At 65.0% G+C, this 20,180-nt stretch overlaps 1 protein-coding gene across 1 annotated transcript; it reads left to right on the top strand.

Annotated features, from left to right (window-relative positions):
* The first annotated feature begins 1,941 nt into the window (after nt 1-1,941).
* RTKN (rhotekin) lies at nt 1,942-20,157 on the top strand. Its single transcript, XM_030948496.1, has 14 exons — nt 1,942-2,015; nt 3,778-3,983; nt 7,310-7,353; nt 7,947-8,102; nt 8,914-8,975; nt 9,113-9,166; nt 9,236-9,353; nt 11,157-11,384; nt 12,058-12,152; nt 14,147-14,253; nt 16,375-16,506; nt 17,465-17,630; nt 18,982-19,086; nt 19,559-20,157. The coding sequence occupies exons 2-14, from the start codon at nt 3,900-3,902 to the stop codon at nt 19,900-19,902; spliced, it is 1,695 nt and encodes a 564-aa protein (XP_030804356.1). The 5' UTR covers nt 1,942-2,015; nt 3,778-3,899; the 3' UTR covers nt 19,903-20,157.
* Nucleotides 20,158-20,180: the final 23 nt, after the last annotated feature.

Here is a 20,180-nt window from a genome sequence, read left to right as displayed (position 1 = left end):
CCCACCCGTCCCCGGTGCCCCGGAGCACCGGGACCCTCAGAACCCCGGGGATCGGGAACTCCCGGAAAGGCTCCGCAGTACCGGGAGCACCGGGAGCACCGGGCATGTACCGGCGGGACGAACGGAGCCGCGCAGCGGTGGCGGAGGGGTCAGCGCTGGACATGGAGCTGCGCCGGGGCTGCTGCTGCCCCCCGGCCCCGGCCCCGCAGGTACGGGAGTACCGGGAGCACCGGGAGCACCGGGAGTACCGGGAGTACCGGGAGCACCGGGAGCAGCCCGGGAGCACCGGGAGCACCGGGAGCAGCCCGGGAGCACCGGGAGTACCGGGAGTACCGGGAGCACCGGGAGTACCGGTACCGGGAGCAGCCCGGGAGCACCGGGAGAAGAGGGAGAAGCGGGAGCACCGGGAGCACCGAGTGCACCGGGAGCACCGGGAGCAGCGGGAGCCCCGGGAGTACCGGGAGCAGCCCGGGAGCACCGGGAGTATCGGGAGCACCGGGAGAAGAGGGAGAAGCGGGAGCACCGGGAGCACCGAGTGCACCGGGAGCACCGGGAGCACTGAGAGCACCGGGAGCACCGGGAGCACCGGGAGCCCCGGGAGCACCGGGAGCAGCCCGGGAGCACGGGGAGCACCGGGAGCACTGAGAGCACCGGAGCACCGGGAGCACCGGGAGCACCGGGAGTACCGGGAGCACCGGGAGCACCGGGAGCACCGGGAGCACCGGGAGCACCGGGAGCACTGAGAGCACCGGGAGCACCGGGAGCACCGGGAGCACCGGGAGTACCGGGAGCACCGGGAGTACCGGGAGCACCGGGAGCACCGGGAGCACCGGGAGCACCGGGAGCACCGGGAGCACTGAGAGCACCGGGAGCACCGGGAGCAGCCCGGGCACGAGGCCACGGGGGCGGTCACGGCCGCTCCCTGCCCCCTGGGCTTCCCCCCCCCGGCCGGTCCGGTCCCGCTGCCCCGGCCCAGCCGGGAATTCCGGTGCGATCCGGTACAACGGGAATCGCCCGCGCCCCCGGCACCCGACGGGGAGGGGACGGCAGGATCGGGGCGTCCCGCGCGTGGCGGCGCCGGTGCCGGGCCCCGTGGCACACGGGGGGAATTGGGGGGTCCCGGTTCGCCCCAAATCAGCCGCGCTTGGGGGTGCCGGTACCGGGACGGGTCCCGGTGGATACGGGGGGTCTCGGTTCACGCAGTCCCAGCCGCGTTTTGGGGGTTCCCGGTGTGCCCGGGGGGGGTCTCGGTGCACTTGGGGATCGCCCCGGTGCATTCGGGGTCATCCCGGTGCTCTTGGGGAGCTCCCGGTGCACCCCGAGGACTCTCGGTTCACTCTGCTCGCGGGGGAGATCCCGGTGCCGCCGGTACCGGTTCCGCACGGGGGCTCCGGTTCGCTCGGGTCGGTCCCGTTGCCCTCCCCGGTACCGGCTGCGCACGGGGGCTCCGGTTCGCTCGGGTCGGTGCCCCCGGTACCGGCTCCGCACGGGGGCTCCGGTTCGCTCGGTCCCGGTGTCCCGGTACCGGTTCCGCACGGGGGCTCCTGTTGGTTCAGGTCAGTCTCAGTCCCCCGGTACCGGCTCCGCACGGGGGCTCCGGTTGGTTCGGGGCAATCCCGGTACCCCCGGTACCGGCTCCGCACGGGGGCTCCGTTTCGCTCGGGTCGGTCCCAGTCCCCCGGTACCGGCTCCGCACGGGGGCTCCGGTTCTCTCCGGGCGGTCCCGGTGTCCCGGTACCGGCTCCGCACGGGGGCTCCGTTTCGCTCGAGTCGGTCCCGGTGCCCCGGGGAGGTTTCGCCCCCCCCTGCACCGCGGATTTCCCCCAGCAGGGGGCGCCCCCCGCCCGTTCCCGGTGTCCCGGAGCCCCGCGGGGGGGGCGGGGGGGACACGGAGGCGGCTCCTGGGAGAAGGGGGCGGGGGGGGACACGGGCAACGGGGGACACGGGGCGGGCCGTGGGGCGGGGGCGGCCGCCGCTTCCTGTGCGCGATCGCGGCCGAGCGGGAGCGGCCGGAGGTACCGGGAACGGGGGGCAGCGCTGCACGGGGGGTGGGGGGGACGGGGGGTCCCGGTGTCCGTCCTTACCGGGACTCCGTTCCCCGCCTCCCCCGCACGGGGCCCCTCTGCTCCTCCCACGCCTCCCCCACCCCCCCCTCCTCCGGTGCCGTTCCGCGAGCCCCGTTCGGCACCGCCGGGCACGGTGCCCTCCACCTCCCCGCACCCCTTTTCCCGTTCGCGGCACCCCCAAACTCTGCAGCCCTCGTTCCGCCCCCGCACCGCGAACCTTGCACCCCGTCCTGAGCCCGCACCCCAAACCCTGCACCCCAAAACCTGAGCCCCGTCTTGTCCCCAGCACCCCAAACCCTGCACCCCAAACCCTTAATCCCCTCCCTGCACCCCAAACCCTGCACCCTATCTTGTCCCCAGCACCCCAAACCCTGCACCCCAAACCCTGCACCCCAAACCCTCCACCCTGTCTTGTCCCCAGCACCCCAAACCCTGCACCCTAAACCCTTAATCCCCTCCCTGCACCCCAAAACCTGCGCCCCATCTTGTCCCCAGCACCCCAAACCCTGCACCCCAAACCCTGCACCCCAAACCCTGCACCCCAAACCATTAATCCCCTCCCTGCACCCCAAACCCTGCCCCCCGTCTCGTGCCCACACCCTTTGTCCTGTTCCCACTCCCCTGCACCCCAAACCCTGCGCCCCGTCCTGTCCCCAGCACCCCAAAACCCTGGAACCTCTTCCCCTGCACCCCCCCCCCGCCCCCCAGCTGGTTTCCCCTCCCCCGCACCCCTCATCCCCTCGCTGCACCCCAAATCCTACACCCCATCCATTCCCCTGCCCCCCTTTTCCCATCCCCACTCTCCATCTTGTCTCCTTCACCTCGTTTTCTCTGCCTCTTTTCTTGTGCCTAGCACCCCAAATCTTGCACCCCAGTCCCTGCACCCCAAACCCTGCATCCCCTCCCTGCCCCGAATCCCCTCCCTGCACCCCAAACCCTGCACCCCATTCCTGCACCCCAAATCCTGCACCCCAAACCCTGCATCCCCTCCCTGCCCCAAATTCCTTCCCTGCACCCCAATCCCTGCCCCATCACGTCCCCAAAACCCTGCACCCCATTCCTGCACCCCAAATCCGCCCCATCCCGCACCCCCCCAGCACCCCATCCCTGCACCCCATGCACCCCAAATTCCTTGCACCCCAAGCCCCGCACCCCATTCCTGCACCCCAAACCATGCACCCCAATCCCTGTGTTCCATCCCTGCACCCCAAACCCCGTACCCCATTCCTGCACCCCAAACCGCACCCCAACCCTCCCTCCCCCCCCTGCACCCCAATCCTGCACCCCAAATCCGCACCCCAACCCTGCACCCCAAACCCTGCACCCCATCCCTGCACCCCCACCCCACCCTGCCCCCCTGCCCCCCCCCCTTTCCCGACCCTTTATCCCCCTCCCTGCCCCCCAAACCCTTCTCCCCATCTCTCCCCTCCCCCGCCCCCCACTCCCCTCTCCCCTCACCCCAAATCTCGCCCCTCCCGCCCCCCAAATTCCTCCACCCCTTCCCCGCCCCCTCCGCGCCGCCCCCGCTGCCCTTTCCCGCACAGTTCCCCCCTTGTTCCCTGCCGGGGGGCGGCCAAACAACGTTGGAGCCCCCACAAATTCCAGGGAGGGGGCCAAAACACCCCCCAAATTCCAGGGAGGACCCCAAACACCCCCAAATTCCCGTTGGGGTGGGGGGGGGCTCCATCCAAACCCCATTTTCTCCCCGCAGCCACCTCGGTAGAGAAAGGGGGGGGTGGCCCCCACTGCACCCCAGCGCTGGATGCGGCGGGACCCCCTTGGGGGGCTTTGGGGGAACCCCCCAAAATAGCTGGGGGGGTCCCGGGGGTCCCGATGGAGGTGGGGGGGGGCCGCCGGCTGCGGATCCTGGAGGATCTCAACATGCTCTACATCCGCCAGATCGCCGCCAGCATCCAGGTGCGAATTTTGGGGGAACCCCCCCACCCCGTCCCCAAATCCAAATCCGGGATCCCTCGGGACCCCCCAGAACTCCCGGACCCCGATTTTCCTGGGGGGAGAGGGGGGTTTTAGGGGGATCCCGGGAAGGTGGAACGGGCTCCTCATCCCAAAGGGATTCACCCCTTGAGGAGCCCCCCGAAATCACCAGAGGGGCGATTTTGGGGGGGTCCCGTTCCCCCCCCGTTCGCAGCAGGGGGTTATTTATAGGTGATGACGTCACTGGATGGGGGGGGGACAGGGGCGGGATCGGGATCGGGATCGGGATCGGGATCGGGATGGACGAGCCGGAGGTACCGGGAAGGACTTGGGGGGGGGCTGGGGATGGTCGGTGGTGGGGGGCGTGCTGGGAAATTTGGGGTTTTGGGGGTGTTTGGTGAATCTGGGGGGTTGTGGGGTGCAGGATGGGTCTGTGGAGTGCAGGATGTGTTTTTGGGGTGCAGGGTAAATCTATGGGGTGCAGGATGTGTTTTGGGGTTGCAGGGTAAATCTGTGGGGTGCAGGATGGATCTGTGGGGTGCAGGGTAAATCTGTGGGGTGCAGGATGTGTTTCTGGTGTACAGGACGGATTTATGGGATGCAGGATGTGTTTTTGGGGTGCAGGATGGATCTATGGGGTGCAGGATGTGTTTTTGGGGTGCAGGGTAAATCTATGGGGTGCGTGGTTCCCCTAGGAGATGCTGGATGAGTTTGTGGGGTGCTTGCCCTGCCTTTGGGGTGCACAGCCTCCCCTTGGGGTGCACGACGGATCTGTGGGATGGAGGATATGTTTTTGGGGTACAGGATGTGTTTTTGGGGTGCAGGGTAAATCTATGGGGTGCGTGGTTCCCCTAGGGGATGCTGGATGAGTTTTTGGGGTCCTTGCCCTGCCTTTGGGGTGCACAGCCCCCCCTTGGGGTGCACCATGGATCTGTGGGGCACGCAGTGCCCTTATGGGGTGCACGGTGCGTTTGTGGGGTGCATGCTTCCCCCATGGGCTGCAGCAATCATTTGTGGGGTGCCTGGTAATCCCATGGGGTGCACGATGGATCTGTGGGGTCTGTGATGTTTTGTGGGGTGCACGGTCCAGTTTTGGGGTTCACAGATTCTTCATGGGGTGCAGGATGTATCCGTGGGGTTCCTGATAAATCTGTGGGGTGCACGGAGCGTTTGTGGGGTGCCTGGTGAATCTGTGGGGTGCACGATGTGGGGGTGCAGCTGGGACCACTTAGGGCAGGGCTGGGACCCCCCTGTGTGTGGCTGGGACCCCCAAACAATGTGGGGACCCCTCTCCCTGCTTGGGCATAACTGGGACCCCCAAGGGAGGTTTGGGGGTTTTGGGGTCCCCTGTGCCCAGCAGGTGCCCCAGCCCCACATTTCCCCCAAACCCTCCCAAACCCCAAATGTGGGAGGAGCCGGAGCTGCTGCGGGTACAGGAGGGGTTTTGGGGTCCCCCCTGACTCCCCAAATGTGGCATTGTCAGGAGCTGGAGTTGCTGAGGGTGCTATGGGTCTGAGAGGGATTTTGGGGTCCCCCTGACCCCCAAATGTGCCCATTGCCAGGACCTAGAGCTGCTGAGGGTGCTGTGGGTGCAGAGGGGTTTTGGGGTCCCCCTGACCCCCAAATGTGCCCATTCCCAGGAGCCGGAACTGCAGCAGGCTCTGCAGTGTGTTCTATGGGTGAGGGAAAGGTTTTGGGGTTTGGGAGGGATTTTGGGGTCCCCCTGACCCCCCAAATGTTCCCATCCCCAGGAGCCAGAGCTGCCACGGGCTCTGGAGCGGGCCCTGGTGTTGTGGGAAGGGTTTTGGGGTCCCCTGACCCCCCAAATGTTCCCATCCCCGGGAGCGGAGCTGCAGCGGGCCTTGGAGCAGTCACTGTGTGTTTGGGATGTGTTTTGGGGACCCCCTGACCCCCAAATGTTTCCATTCCCAGGAGCCAGAGCTGCAGCAGGCTCTGTGGGTCTGAGAGGGGTTTTGGGGACCCCCTGACCCCCAAATGTTCCCATTCCCAGGAGCCGGAGCTGTAGCAGGCCCTGGAGCAGGCCCTGCAGTCAGGGAGGGATTTGGGGGTTTGGGATGTGTTTTGGGGTCTCCCTGACCCCCAGTGTACCTCATTCCCAGCAGCTGGAGCTGCAGTGTGTGCTATGGGTGTGGGAAGGGTTTTGGGGTTCCCCTGACCCCCAGTGTTCCCATCACCAGGAGCCGGAGCTGCAGCAGGTCCTGGGGCATTCACCGAGGGTCAGGGAGGGATTCTGGGGTTTGGGATGCGTTTTGGGGTGCCCCTGACCCCAAATGCTCCCATCTCCAGGAGCCAGAGCTGCAGCGGGCCTTGGAGCAGTCACTGTGTGTTTGGGGATGTGTTTTGGGGACCCCCTGACCCCCCAAATGTTCCCATCCCCAGGAGGCGGAGCTGCAGCGGGCCCTGGAGTGGGCCCTGGTGTTGTGGGAAGGGTTTTGGGGTCCCCCTGACCCCCAATGTTCCATTCCCAGGAGCCGGAGCTGCAGCGGGCCCTGCAGTGTGTTCTATGGGTGTGGGAAGGGTTTTGGGGTGTGGGATGTGTTTTGGGGTCCCCCTAACCTCAAATGTTCCCATTCCCAGGAACTGGAGCTGCAGCGGGCCCTGGAGGGTTCACTGAGGGTGCTGTGCGTGTGGGATGTGTTTTGGGGTGCCCTGACCCCCCAAATATTCCCATCCCCAGGAGCCGGAGCTGCAGTGGGCCCTGGAGCAGGCGCTGCGGGTCTGGGAGGGATTTTGGGGTTTTAGGGACGTGTTTTGGAGTCCCCCTGACTCTGAAATGTTTCTTCCCCAGGAGCCGGAGCTGCAGCGGGCCCTGGGGCATTCACTGAGGGTGCTGTGGGTGTGGGAAAGGTTCTGGGGATGTGTTTTGGGGATCCCCTGACCCCCCAATGTTTTGTTCCCAGGAACCGGAGCTGCAGCGGGCCCTGGAGCAAGCCCTGGTGTAGTGGGAAGGGTTTTGGGGTCCCCCTAACCCCAAATGTTCCCATTCCCAGGAAGCAGAGCTGCAGCGGGCCCTGGAGCGGGCCCTGCGGGTCTGGGAGGGATTTGGGGGTGTGGGATGTGTTTTGAGGACCCCCTGACACCAAATGTTCCGTCCCCAGGAGTCGGAGCTGCATTGGGCCCTGGAGCGAGCCCTGGTGTTGTGGGAAGGGTTTTGGGGTCCCCTGACACCAAAATGTTCCCATCCCCAGGAGCCGGAGCTGCAGTGGGCCCTGGAGCAGGCACTGCGGGTCCGGGAGGGATTTGGGGGTTTTGGGGTCCCCCTGACCCCAAAATGTTCCCATCCCCAGGAGCCAGAGCTGCAGCGGGCCCTGGAGCATTCACTGAGGGTGCTGTGGGTGTGGGAAGGGTTTTGGGATTGTGTTTTGGGGTCCCCCTAACCCCAAATGTTCCCACCCCCAGGAACCGGAGCTGCAGCGGGCCCTGGAGCAGGCGCTGTGGGTCAGGGAGGGATTCTGGGGTTTGGGATGTGTTTTGGGGACCCCTGACCCCCCAAATGTTCCCATTCCCAGGAGCTGGAGCTGCAGCGGGCCCTGGAGCAGGCTCTGGTGTTGTGGGATGTGTTTTGGGGTCCCCCTGACCCCTCAATGTTCCATTTCCAGGAGCCGGAGCTGCAGCAGGCCCTGGGGCATTCACTGAGGGTGCTGTGGGTGTGGGAAGGGTTTTGGGGATGTGTTTTGGGGTCCCCCTGACCCCAAATGTTCCCATCCCCAGGAGCTGGAGCTGCAGCGGGCCTTGGGGCAATCACTGAGGGTCAGGGAGGGATTTGGGGGTTTGGGATGTGTTTTGGGGTGCCCTGACCCCCCAGATGTTCCTATCCCCAGGAGCCGGAGCTGCAGCGGGCCCTGGAGCAGGCTCTGGTGTTGTGGGATGGGTTTTGGGGTCCCCCTGACCCCTAAGTTCCATTGGAGGAGCTGCAGGCTGGAGCGAGCCTGCGGGTCGCCGCGGGCCTCCTCCCGCCTGCAGCCGGCCCGAGCAGGCGCTGGAGACCACCAAGACCCTGGTGCTGTGCGAGGCCAGGGTGGTCGCGGCCGGGGGGGAGCTGCAGCGGCGCCAGGAGGCCCGGCTGAGGGGGGCCCGCCGGTGAGACACCCCAAAAATCAGCCCCGAGGGAATGGGGTACCCCAAGGGGGAAAGGGCACCCTGTGGGACCCCCAAAGGGGAGGGGAATGGGGAACAAACACCACGGGGGAATCCTAAAAGCCTTTGGGGGGGGGGGGCCCTAAAACTGAGGGAGGGGGTTTGGGGATCCCATGGGGGGTGAGGTGGTGGGGGGTACCCCAAAACCTGGGGGGACATCGGGGACATTGCAGTGAGGGGAGCCCTAAAACCCAGGGGATGGGATGAGGGGCCCTGAGGGTCTGCAGCAGTGAGGGGCACCCCAAAACCTGGGGGGACACCGGGGACAGGGCAGTGAGGGACATCCCAAAACCTGGAGGGACCTGAGGGACACCCCAAAACCTGTGGGGACATGGGGGACACGGCAGTGAGGGACACCCTAAATCTGGGGGGGATGGGGGACATGGCAGTGAGGGACACCCTGAAATCTGGGGGGACATGGGGGACAGGGCAGTGAGGGACACCCCGAAAATTTGGGGAACACTGGGGACACAGCAGTGAGGGAAAACCCCAGATCCTGGGGGGACAGGGCAGTGAGGGACACCCCGAAACCTGGGGGGACAGGGCATTGAGGGACACCCCAAAACCCGGGGGGTGGGATGGGAGACCCTTGTGGGGGCTGAGACAGTGAGGGACACCCCGAAATTTGTGTGGAACGGGGCAATGCAGAGGGACACACAGTGAGGGTGATGTGGTGACAGGGGACACCCCAAACATGGGAGGGGAGCCCCCCAAAATGTGTGGGGACCTTTGCTGACCCTGCCGTCCCCCGCAGCCCCTCGGAGGGCGGGCCCGGGGCGGAGCCGGTGCCGTGCCGGGGCACCGTCTGCATCTCAGGTATGGGGGGGGGTCCCGGGGGGGTTCTGGGGAACGGGGAACCCCCTCCTCCCTGCCTGCCCCCCCTGCATTTGGGGTGGGGGGGGTTGGGGGTGTCTCAGGGGGTCTCACCCCCCTCCTGGCTCCCTCCACCCCAGATTTGCGCATCCCGCTGATGTGGAAGGACACGGAGTACTTCAGGAACAAGGGGGGTGAGTGTTGGGGAGCCGGGGGTCCCCCCTGACCCCGCGGTGCCCCCCTGACCCCCCCGTGCCCCCCAGAGCTGCACCGCTGTGCCGTGTTCCTGCTGCTGCAGGTGGGGGCTGAGATCCACGACACCCCCACCGTGCTGGTGGACAGGACCCTGACCGACATCTGCTTCGAGGGAGCCGTGCTCTTGTGAGGGGGGAAGGGACCCCCGGGACCCCCACACACCCCTATGGGACCTTGGTACCCCGCTATGGGACCCCCAGGGCCCCCACACCCCTCCCTGGCACCCCCTGGCACCCCCCAAGGGACCCCTGAGCCTCTCTATGGGACCCCTGACCACCCCAATACGTCCTAACGGGACCCCTGATCACCCCCACGGGACCCCTGGCACCCCCACAGCCCTCCCTGGGAGGCTGGCACTCCATATGGGACCCTGGCACTCCCCTATGGGACTCCAGATCACCTCTCTATGGGACCCTGGCACCCTTCCATGGGACCCCCGGGACCCCCACACCCCTCCCCAAGACCATGGCTCCCCCTATGGGACCCCTGCTAACCCCCATATCCCACCATGGCACCTCTGAACCTCTCTATGGGACTCTTGACCACCCCAGTACACCCCCTTGGGACCCCTGATCATCGCCATGTGACCCCCACCACCCCCACACCTCCCTGTGGGACCCTGACACCCCCATATCCCCCCAGTGGGACCCCTGAGCTTCTCTGTGGGACCCCCAACCACCCCCACATCCCCCCCAGGGCCACTGCCACCCCCTATGGTATTCCTGATCGCCTCCCTATGGAACACTGACACCCCTTTATGGGACCCTGGCACCCCCCTAGGGGACCCTGGCAGTCCCCTTGACACCCCCATGGGACCCCTGAGCCTCTCTATGGGACCTCTGGCCACCCCAATGCGCCCCCATGGGACCCCTGATCACCCCCATGGGACCCCCAGGACCCCCACACCCCTCTATGGGACCTTGGACACCCTCATATTCCCCCATGGGACCCCTGACCCTGTCTATGAGACCCCGAGCACCCCAATACTCCCCCTTGGGACCCCTGATCCCTCCCATGGGACCCTCAACACCCCCCGTGACTCCCTCATATCCCCCCCATGACACCCCTGAGCCTCTCTGTGGGACCCCCAACTACCCCCACCCACCCTCTATGGGACCCCTGACACCCCCACGGGACCCCCAGCACCCCCACACCCATCCCAGGGCCACTGCCACCCCCTTTGGGACCCCTGCCACCCCCTTTGGGACCCCTGCCACCACCAACCCCCGCTTGGGGCCCCCTCCCCTCTCCTGTCCCCACTCCAGGGGACCCCAAATTCCCCTTCTGGGGACCTCTGACCCCTTCTGGGGGTGACCCCTGCCCTCTGCCCCCCTTGGGAGGGACCCCTGCCCCAAACTCCCCCTTCCCTGTCCCTGCAGTGTCCCCACAGTCCATGGGGTGGCCCTGGGGGGTGGCCCTGGCTGGCACTGACCCTGCTGGCACTAACTTCTCTGTACCCTCCATGCTGGCACTGACACCCCTGTGCCCCCCTGGCACAGACCCCTGGGCTGGAACTGGCCCCTCTGTGTCCCTCTGGGGTGGCACTGACCCCTCTGTGTCCCCTGGCTGGCACTGACCCCTGTGTGCCACCCCTGGCACTGACCGCACTGTCACTGACCCCCTTTGCCCACCCTGGCACTGACCCCTCTGTGCCCCCATGCTGGCACTGACCCCTTGGTGTCCCCTGGGCTTTCACTGACCCCTCTGTGTCCCTCCTGGCACTGACCCCTGTGTCCCCTGGGCTGGCACTGACCCCTCTGTGCCCCCTCTGTGCCCCTGGGCTGTCACTGTTGCTTGTGCCCCCCTGGCTGTCACTGCCCCCCGGGCTGTCCCTGTCCCCTGTGCCCCCCGGGCTGTCACTGCCCCCTGTGCCCTCCCTGTGCCCCCACGCTGTCACTGACCCCGTGCTGTCCCTGTCCCTGTCCCCAGCCCCGAGGCGGGCCCGGATTTCGAGCTGCGTTTGGAGCTGTACAGCGCGGGGCTGCCCGGGCCGGGGGCGCAGGGCAGTGCCCCCCGCAAGCTGGCATCGCGCCTCAGCACCTCCCTGGGCCGCTCCTCGGGCCGCCGGGCACGGGCTGCCATGGATGGGAGCCCTGCCAGCCCCCCAGGCACCGCGGGCACCGCTGGGGCACTGCTGCTGCCGCCGCCCGGCGTGCCGTGAGTACCCCCTGTGCCACTGGGTGCCACCTGTGTGTCACCTGTGTGCCACCTGTGTGCCCCTTGTGCCACCTGTGTGCCACCTGCGTGCCACATGTCCCTCTGTGTGCCACATGTCCCCCTGTGTCCCCCCTATACCCCCCCGTGTGTCCTCCCATGTATCCCCCTGTGTGCCCCCTATGCCCCCTGTGTGTCCATGTCCCCTCTCTGTGCCACATGTCCCCACTGTGTGCCACCTGTGTGTCACATGTCCCTCTGTGTGCCCCATGTCCCCCTTGTGCCCCCCTGTGTGCCACCTGTGCCCCATGTATGTCACCTGTGTGTCACCTGTGTGTCACCTGTGTCCTCTGTGTGCCCCATGTCCTTCCATGTGCCACGTCCCCCTGTGTGCCTTCTGTGCCCCCTGTATGCCACATGTCCCTCTGTGTCCCCCCGTGTCCCCCAATGCTGTGTCCCCCATGTCCCCCCATGTCCCCCTTGTCCCTCCCTGCCACCCTGTGCTCCCCTGTGCTCCCAGACCCCCCCATCCTCCCTGACCCCTCAACTTCCCCCCATTGTCCCCCTGTCCCCCCACTGTCCCCAATGTCCCCAGTGTCCCCAATGTCCCCAGTGTCCCCAGTGTCCCCAGTGTCCCCAGTGTCCCCAGTGTCCCCAATGTCCCCAATGTCCCCAGGTGTCCCCGGTTCCAGCTGCTGGCGCACACCACGCTGTCCCTGGCCCAGGTGCACGACGGCTTCCGCACGCACGACCTCGTCATTGCTGCCGACGGTCAGTGGGGTCACGGCACCCCAAAACAGCCCACGGCACCCCATAGCACCCTATAACACCCTAAAACAGCCCAGGGCACCCCAAAACAGCCCATAACACCCCATAGCACCCTATAACACCCCAAAACAGCCCGGGGCACCCCAGAACAGCCCAGGGCACCCCAAAACAGCCCGGGGCACCCCAGAACAGCCCATAAACACCCCATAAACACTCCAGAACAGCCCGGGCCACCCCAAAATACCCCATAAACAACTCTAAACACCCTATATCACCCCAAACAGCGTAGGGCACCCCAAAACAGCCCAGGGCATCCCAAAACAGCCCATAGCACCCCATACACACCCCATAATAGCCCGGGGCACCCCAAAACATCCCACAGCACCCCAAAACAGCTCGGGGCACCCCAAAACAGCCCATAACACCCCGTAGCACCCTATAACACCCCAAAACAGCCCGGGGCACCCCATAAACACCCCAAAACAGCCCAGGCATCCACAAAACAGCCCAAGGCACCCCAAAATACCCCATAAACACCCTATATCACCCCAAAACAGCCCAGGGCACCCCAAACAGCCCGGGGTACCCCATAGCACCCTATAACACCCCAAAACAGCTCAGGCCACCCCAAAACAGCCCATAACACCCCGTAGCACCCTATAACACCCCCAAACAGCCCAGGGCACCCCAAAATACCCCATAAACACCCCATAACACCCCATAAACACCCTATATCACCCCAAAACAGCCCGGGGCACCCCAAACAGCCCGGGGCACCCCATAGTACCCTATAACACCCCATAGCACCCTATAACACCCCATAACACCCTGTAACACCCCATAACACCTCTAAACACCCCATGGCACCCCAAAACACCCTGGGGCACTCCTAAACACCCCACGGCACCCCATAATACCCCATAACAGTCACGGCACCTGATAATACCCCATAAGCAACCTATGGCACCCCAAAACCATCCCATAACACCCCAAAAATCCCCGGAAACCCCATGGCACCCCATAACAGCCCATAAACACCCTTAAACAGCCCACGGCACCCCAAAAAACACCCCAAAACTCCTCCCACACCCCATGGCACCCCATAACACCCCAAAACTCCCCATTCACCCCACGGCACCCCAAACCAGGGCAATGGGGCTGGAGCAGACAGGGAGGAGTTTGGGGTCGGGGATTTTGGGGTCCTGCAGGGGTGGGGGTGGATTTGGGGTCTCGGTACGTGGGGACAGGGGGATCTGGCACGAGGAGGAGGCTTTGGGATCCTTTTGGGGTTTGGGGGTCCCTCTCAGCCCCCAAGAGTCTCAGGAGTCCTCAGAGCAGAGCAGAGCCCTGCTGGGGGGTTTGGGGTCAGTGTGGGGGTCCCTCCATGTCCCCTCTGTCCCCTCGGTGTACCCCCAGAGCAGAGCCCCCGCTTGGGGGGTTTGGGGGTCCCTCCATGTCCCCCCTGTCCCTGTGTCCCCCCAAATCAGAGCCCTGCTGGGGGGTTTGGGGTTAGTGTGGGGCTCCCTCCATGTCCCCTCTGTGTCCCCCCCAAATCAGAACCCTGCTGGGGGGTTTGGGGTCAGTGTGGGGGTCCCTCCATGTCCTCCCTGTCCTTGTGTCCCCCCAAAGCAGAGCCCTGCTGGGTGGGTTTGCGGGTCCCTCCATGTCCCTCCATGTCCCCCCCTGTCCCCCCCATGTCCCCCCAGAGCAGAGCCCCTGCTGGGGGTTTGGGGGTCCCTCCATGTCCCCCCTGTGTCCCCCGTGTCCCCCAGAGCAGAGCCCTGCTGCGGGGTTTGGGGGTCCCTCCATGTCCCCCCTGTGTCCCCCCGGTGTCCCCCAGAGCAGAGCCCTGCTGGGGGTTTAGGGGGTCCCCTCCATGTCCCCCCTGTCCCCCGTGTCCCCGCAGAGCAGAGCCCCTGCCGGGGGGTTTTAGGGTCAGTGTGGGGGTCCCTCCATGCCCCTCCATGTCCCCCCTGTGTCCCCCCGTGTCCCCGCAGAGCAGAGCCCCTGCTGGGTGCCCCTCTATGGCCGCGTGTGTTGCCGCCTGGCGGCCCGGCCCAGCTGCATGGACACCCCCGCGGCGACAGGGACGCTGCGGCTGCAGGTCAGCGACAGCGGCGACACCGGGAGCGCACCGGGAGCGCACCGGGAGGGACATCGGGAGGGCACCGGGAGCGGCATCGGGAATGGCACCGGGAGGGCACTGGGAATGGCATCGGGAATGGCACCGGGAGGGGCACTGGGGGGCACCGGGAGAGCACCAGGAGTGCACTGGGAGCGGCATCAGGAATGGCACCAGGAGGGCACTGGGAATGGCATTGGGAATGGCACCGGGAGTGCACTGGGAGCGGCATCGGGAGGGCACCGGGAGCGGCAGCAGGAGCGGCACCGGGAATGGCACCGGGAGGGCACCGGGAATCGCACCGGGAGGGCACCAGGAGGGCACCGGGAGGGCACTGGGAATGGCACCGGGAGGGCACCAGGAGGGCACCGGGAGGGCACTGGGAATGGCACCAGGAGGGCACCAGGAGCAGCATCGGGAATGGCACCAGGAGGGCACTGGGAATGGCATTGGGAATGGCACCAGGAGGGGCACTGGGGGGGCACCGGGAGCGGCACTGGGAATGGGAGAGAGGGATGGGATAGAAAAATGGGATATGAGGAAATGGGATATAGGGAAATGGGACAGGGGGATGGGATAGAGAACTGGGATATAGGGAAATGGGATATAGGAATTGGATACAGGGAAATGGGATATAGGGAAATAGGATATAGGGAAATGGGATATAGGGATTGGATATAGGGAAATGGGATATAGGGAAATGGGATATAGGAATTGGATACAGGGAAATGGGATATAGGGAAATGGGATATAGGAATTGGATACAGGGAAATGGGATATAGGGAAATGGGATATAGGGATTAGATATAGGGAAATGGGATATAGGGAAATGGGATATAGGAATTGGATATAGGGAAATGGGATATAGGGAAATGGCATCAAGAAATGGGATAGAGGAATGGGATAGAAAAATGGGATATAGGGAAATGGGGTAGAGAAATAGGATATAGGGAAATGGAATGTAGGGAAATGGGATATAGGGATGGGATATAGGGAAATGGGATAGAGGGGTGGGATCAGGAATGGGATAGAGGGGTGGTGTTTATTAAAACTGCCATGATAAAGGGGACACTGCAACTGCAGGGAAGGGAATGGGATACAGAGAAATGGGAAATAGGGGAATGAGATATGGGGAAATGGGATAGAGACATGGGATAGAGGAATGGGATAGAGAGATGGGATAAAGAAATGGGATATAGGGAAATGGGATATAGGGATAGGACGTGGGGATGGGATAGAGGAAAGGGATATAAGGAAATGAGATATAGGGAAATGGGATAGAGAAATAGGATACAGGGAAATGGGATACAGGGATGGGATAGAGAAATGGGCTATAGGGAAATGGGATATAGGGAAATGGGATATGGGGATGGGATAGAGAATTGGGATAGAGGGATGGGATAGAGAAATCAGGTATAGGGAAATAGGATATAGGGATGGGATAGAAAAATGGGGTAGAGGAATGGGATATAAGGAAATGGGATATAGGGAAATGGGATATAGGGATGGGATAAAGGGATGGGATAGAGAATTGGGATATAGGGAAATGAGATATAAGGAAATGGGGTTGAGAAATGAGATAGAGGAATAGGATATAGAGAAATGGGATATAGGGATGGGATCGAGAAATGGGATAGAAAAATAGTATATAGGGAATGTGCCCCCCGTGGGTACAGAATGGGGTCACACTGGTGCTGTGGTGCCCCTGTGGGTACAGAATGGGGTCACACTGGTGCTGTGGTGCCCCCAGTGGGTACAGAATGGGGGTCACACTGGTGCTGTGGTGTCACTGTGGGTACAGAATGGGGGTCACACTGGTGCTGTGGTGCCCCCATGGGTACAGAATGGGGGTCACACTGGTGCTGTGGTGCCACTGTGGGTACAGAATGGGGTCACACTGGTGCTGTGGTGCCCCCCGTGGGTACAGAATGGGGGTCACACTGGTGCTGTGGTGTCACTGTGGGTACAGAATGGGGTCACACTGGTGCTGTGGCCCCGTGGTAGGTCACACTGGTGCTGTGGTGCCCCCTGGGTACAGAATGGGGTCACACTGGTGCTGTGGTGCCCCCCGGGGGCACTGACGGCTCTGGGGGTCTCGGGCAGGCTCCAGGGGCCGAGGGGCCGGGTGGGACCCCCCTGTTCTGTGTCCTGCGGGGCCCGGGGCTGCTCTGCTACGGCAGTGCCAGCGAGGCTGAGGCGGGGCAGGAGCCCACGCTGACCATCGCTGTCACCAAGGTACACAAGGGACACTCAGGGGACACTCAGGGGGCACTCAGGGGGCTGCTGGGCTCGGGGGGGCACGGGGAGCGTGGGGGGTGTGGGGTTATAGGGGTTATAGGGGATGGAGGGGACATGGAGGGGTGGGGAGTACAGGGAGAAAGGGGGAGTTTGGGGGGTCAGGGTGGTTTGAGGATTATGGGGAGCTCTGGGGTCTCTGGGGGCTGTGGGGTTTCTGGGGTGTTCTGGGGTTTCTGGGGGCTGTGGGATCTATGGGGAGCTCTGGGGCCTCTGGGGTCTATGGGGTGTTCTGGGGTCTGTGGGGGCTGTGGGGTCTCTGGAGGCTGTGGGGTCTGTGGGGAGCTCTGGGGTCAATGGGATGTTCTGGGGTATTCTGTGTCTCTGGGGGCTGTGGGGTCTATGGGGGTCCTGGAGTCTATGGGGTGTTTTGAGGTCTCAGGGTTTCTGGGGTCTATGGGGGCTGTGGGGTCTGTGGGATTTTCTGGGGTCTATGGGATGTGCTGGGGTCTATGGGATGTTCTGGGGTGTTCTGGGATCTCTGGGGAACTCTGGGGTGTTCTGGGGTCTCTGGGGAGCTCTGGGGTCTATGGGGACTGTGGGATCTCTGGGATGTCCTGGGGTCTCTGGGTGCTGGGGGGTCTTGGGTCTCTGGGGGTCTCTGGGGTCTATGGGATGTTCTGGGGCATTCTGGGTCTATGGGGAGCTCTGGGGCCTGTGGGGGCTGTGGGGTGTTCTGGGGTCTGTGGGCTCTCTGGGGGTGTCTCTGGGATGTTCTGGTGTCTCTGGGTGTCTCTGGGTGCCTCTAGGGCTCTCTGGGGGTCTCTGGTGTCTCTGGGCTCTCTGGGTGTCTCTGGGGGTCTCTGGGGTCTCTGGGGGTGTCTCTGGGGGTCTCTGGAGTCTCTGGGGGTGTCTCTGGGGGTCTCTGTGCCCCCCCCCAGCGCTGTGTGTGCCCCAGGACACGCGGGTGCGGGCGCTGCAGTCGGGGGCTCAGGGGCAGCCCCCCGGCGTGGCCGTCACCAACCGGCTGGGCGGGGAGGAGGTGACACACGGGCTGCTGGCCGAGAGCACGGCCGAGGCTCAGCGCTGGCTGCAGGCCTGGGGGCAGCACCTCTGCGACCTGGGTGAGCCCCCGGGACCCCCGAGAGCCCCCCGGACCTGTGGGACACCTGTGGGACCCCCGGGAGCCCCCCTGACCTGTGGGAGTCCCCATCATCCCTATGGGACCCTACAAATCCCTGTGGGACCCCACACATCCCTGTGGGACCCTACAAATCCCTGTGGGACCCTCCCAGCCCCGTGGGACCCTCTGTGCTGGTGGGACCCTGTCCCAGTATTGTTAAAGGACCCCAAACCTTGTGGGACCCCCTGATCCCTGTGGGACCCCCACCCTGGCAGGACCCCAGACCACCCCTGTGGGAGCCCCAGCCCAGGGGGACCCCAGAGCAATGGGGACAAGGACAAGGCTGGGAACAGGGCAGGGACAGGGATGGGCACGGGATGGGGACAGTGACAGGGGTGAGAACAACAATGGGGTAGGACAGAGATGGGAGGGGACAAGAACAGAACCCCCTGGGGACCCTCACCCCAGACCATCCCTGTGGGAGCCCCATCACCCCAAAACCCCCAACCCAGAGAGTCCTGAGAGAGCCCCCATTCCTGTGAGACCTCATCCAGGCTGACCCATCCAAGGAGACCCCCATGCCCTGCAGACCCCATCCCCCTGCAATCCCATCCCCCTGCAGACCCCATGCCAGGCTGACCCCATCCCATGGGATCCCTATCCAATGGGACCCTCATCTCCCTGCAGACCCCATCCCCTGCAATCCCCATCCCCTGCAGACCCCATCCCCCTGCAGACCCCATCCAATAGAACCCCAATCCAATGGGACCCCCATCCCAGGCAGACTCCATCTCCCTACAGACCCCATCCTCTGCACTCCCCATCCCAGGCTGACCCCATCTCAGGCAGTTCCCATTCCTGTGAGACCCCCATCCGCTGAGATCCCATCCCCATCCCCCTGCAGACCCCATTCCCCTGCAATCCCCATTCCCTGCAATTCCATCCCAGGCAGACCCCATCCCAGTGGGACCCCAATCCAATGGAACCCCAATTCAATGGGACCCCAATCCAATGGGTCCCCCATCCCCCTGCAGACCCCACACCAGGCTGACCCCATCCCCTTCAATCCCCATGCCCTGCAGACCCCATCCCAGGCTGACCCCATCCAATGGGACCCGCAGACCCCATCCCCATCCCCTTCTATCGCCCCCCACCCCCTGCAGCCCCTACCCCCATCCGTGACCCCCTGGATCCCGGGGGGCTCTGTCCCACCCCTGCAGACCCCATCCCCTTCAATCCCCATCCCCTTCAATCCCCCCCACCCCCCGCAGCCCCTACCCCCATCCATGACCCCTGTATCCGGGGGTCTCTGTCCCACCCCCCATTGTCCCCGTTGTCCCCGTTGTCCCCAGCCCAGTGGAAGCAGTGCTGTGAGGAGCTGATGCGGATCGAGGAGCCCCCCCCGCGCCGCCCCCCGGCCCCGCTGCCCCCCCAGGGCTCTCTGTACCACCAGACGGGTGAGTGGGGCCGATCCGGGTTGGGGGGGTCTCTGCTCTGTCTCCCCCTCTCTGCTCTCTGCTCTTTCCCTAACGCTGCTCTTCTCGCTGTCCCCCCCTTTCTGTGCCCCCCCTCCCCTTTCTGTCCCCCCTTTCTGTCGCTGTCCCCCCCACCCCGGCGCGCCCCCAGCCCCGCCGGGCCCCCCCGGGCCCCCCCCGGCCGAGGGGCTGCTGCTGCAGGAGAATGTCTCAGCCGAGATCCGGGCTCTGCTCAGCTCCTACTACAGCGACAGGTGACGGGGGGGACACGGGGAGACCCCCGACAGCCCCCCGCGCTGCCACAGCCCCCCCAGCACGGCCCTGGGGACCGGGGACCCCCAAACCCCCGCAAAACCCGCGAGGGGAACAACGGGGGGGGGTGTGTGGGGGTATTGGGGGGTGTTCTGGGGTTGCCCGTGCCCCCCCCGTGACCCCCATTTTCCCCGTCCCCCAGCTATTGACCCCTCGGATGACATCGCGGCCGTCACCGAGATCCTGGCGGGGCACGGGGGGGCTCCCCGCGCTCCGGGCCCCCCGTGGCTCTCACTCTTCGAGGGGCCCCCCCTGCGCAGCCCCAGCCCCCCCCGACGGGGCCGCCCCCGAACTCTGTCCTTGGACGCCCGGCTCAGCACCCTCAAAGGCCGGGGGGGCCCCCCAAAACCGCCCCACTCCAGCTCCTCCAGCAGCGGCAGCAGCAGCCCGGGACCCCCCAAGCGCGACGCCCCCCAGAGCCCTCCAGTCCCGGGTGTGACCCCCCCAGCACTTTTGGGGAAGGGGAGGGGGGGACAGGGGGGTTAGGGGGGCTCCCCGCTTCTGTTTTTGGGGACAAACTGGAATTTCTGCCCTCCCCATGCTGGGGGGGGCTCAGGGCTAAACTCCAAAAATGGGGGGGGGGTTTCCTTCCCTCCCCCACACAAAGGTGGGTGCTGGGGACCCCCCCCCGCCCCCCACCGCAGGGTGGGTGCTCAGGGTCTAACCCGGGGGGGGGGACACAGAGCCCCCCAGCTCTGCTTTCCTCACCTCTAACCCGGGGTGGGGGGGACACGCAGCCCCACCCGGCAGGGCCCCCCCTAATT

Source organism: Camarhynchus parvulus, chromosome 4 (assembly GCF_901933205.1).
Source record: "Camarhynchus parvulus chromosome 4, STF_HiC, whole genome shotgun sequence".
In the NCBI taxonomy this organism is placed as follows: Eukaryota; Metazoa; Chordata; class Aves; order Passeriformes; family Thraupidae; genus Camarhynchus; species Camarhynchus parvulus.
This window is presented reverse-complemented; position numbering and strand designations above follow the sequence as displayed.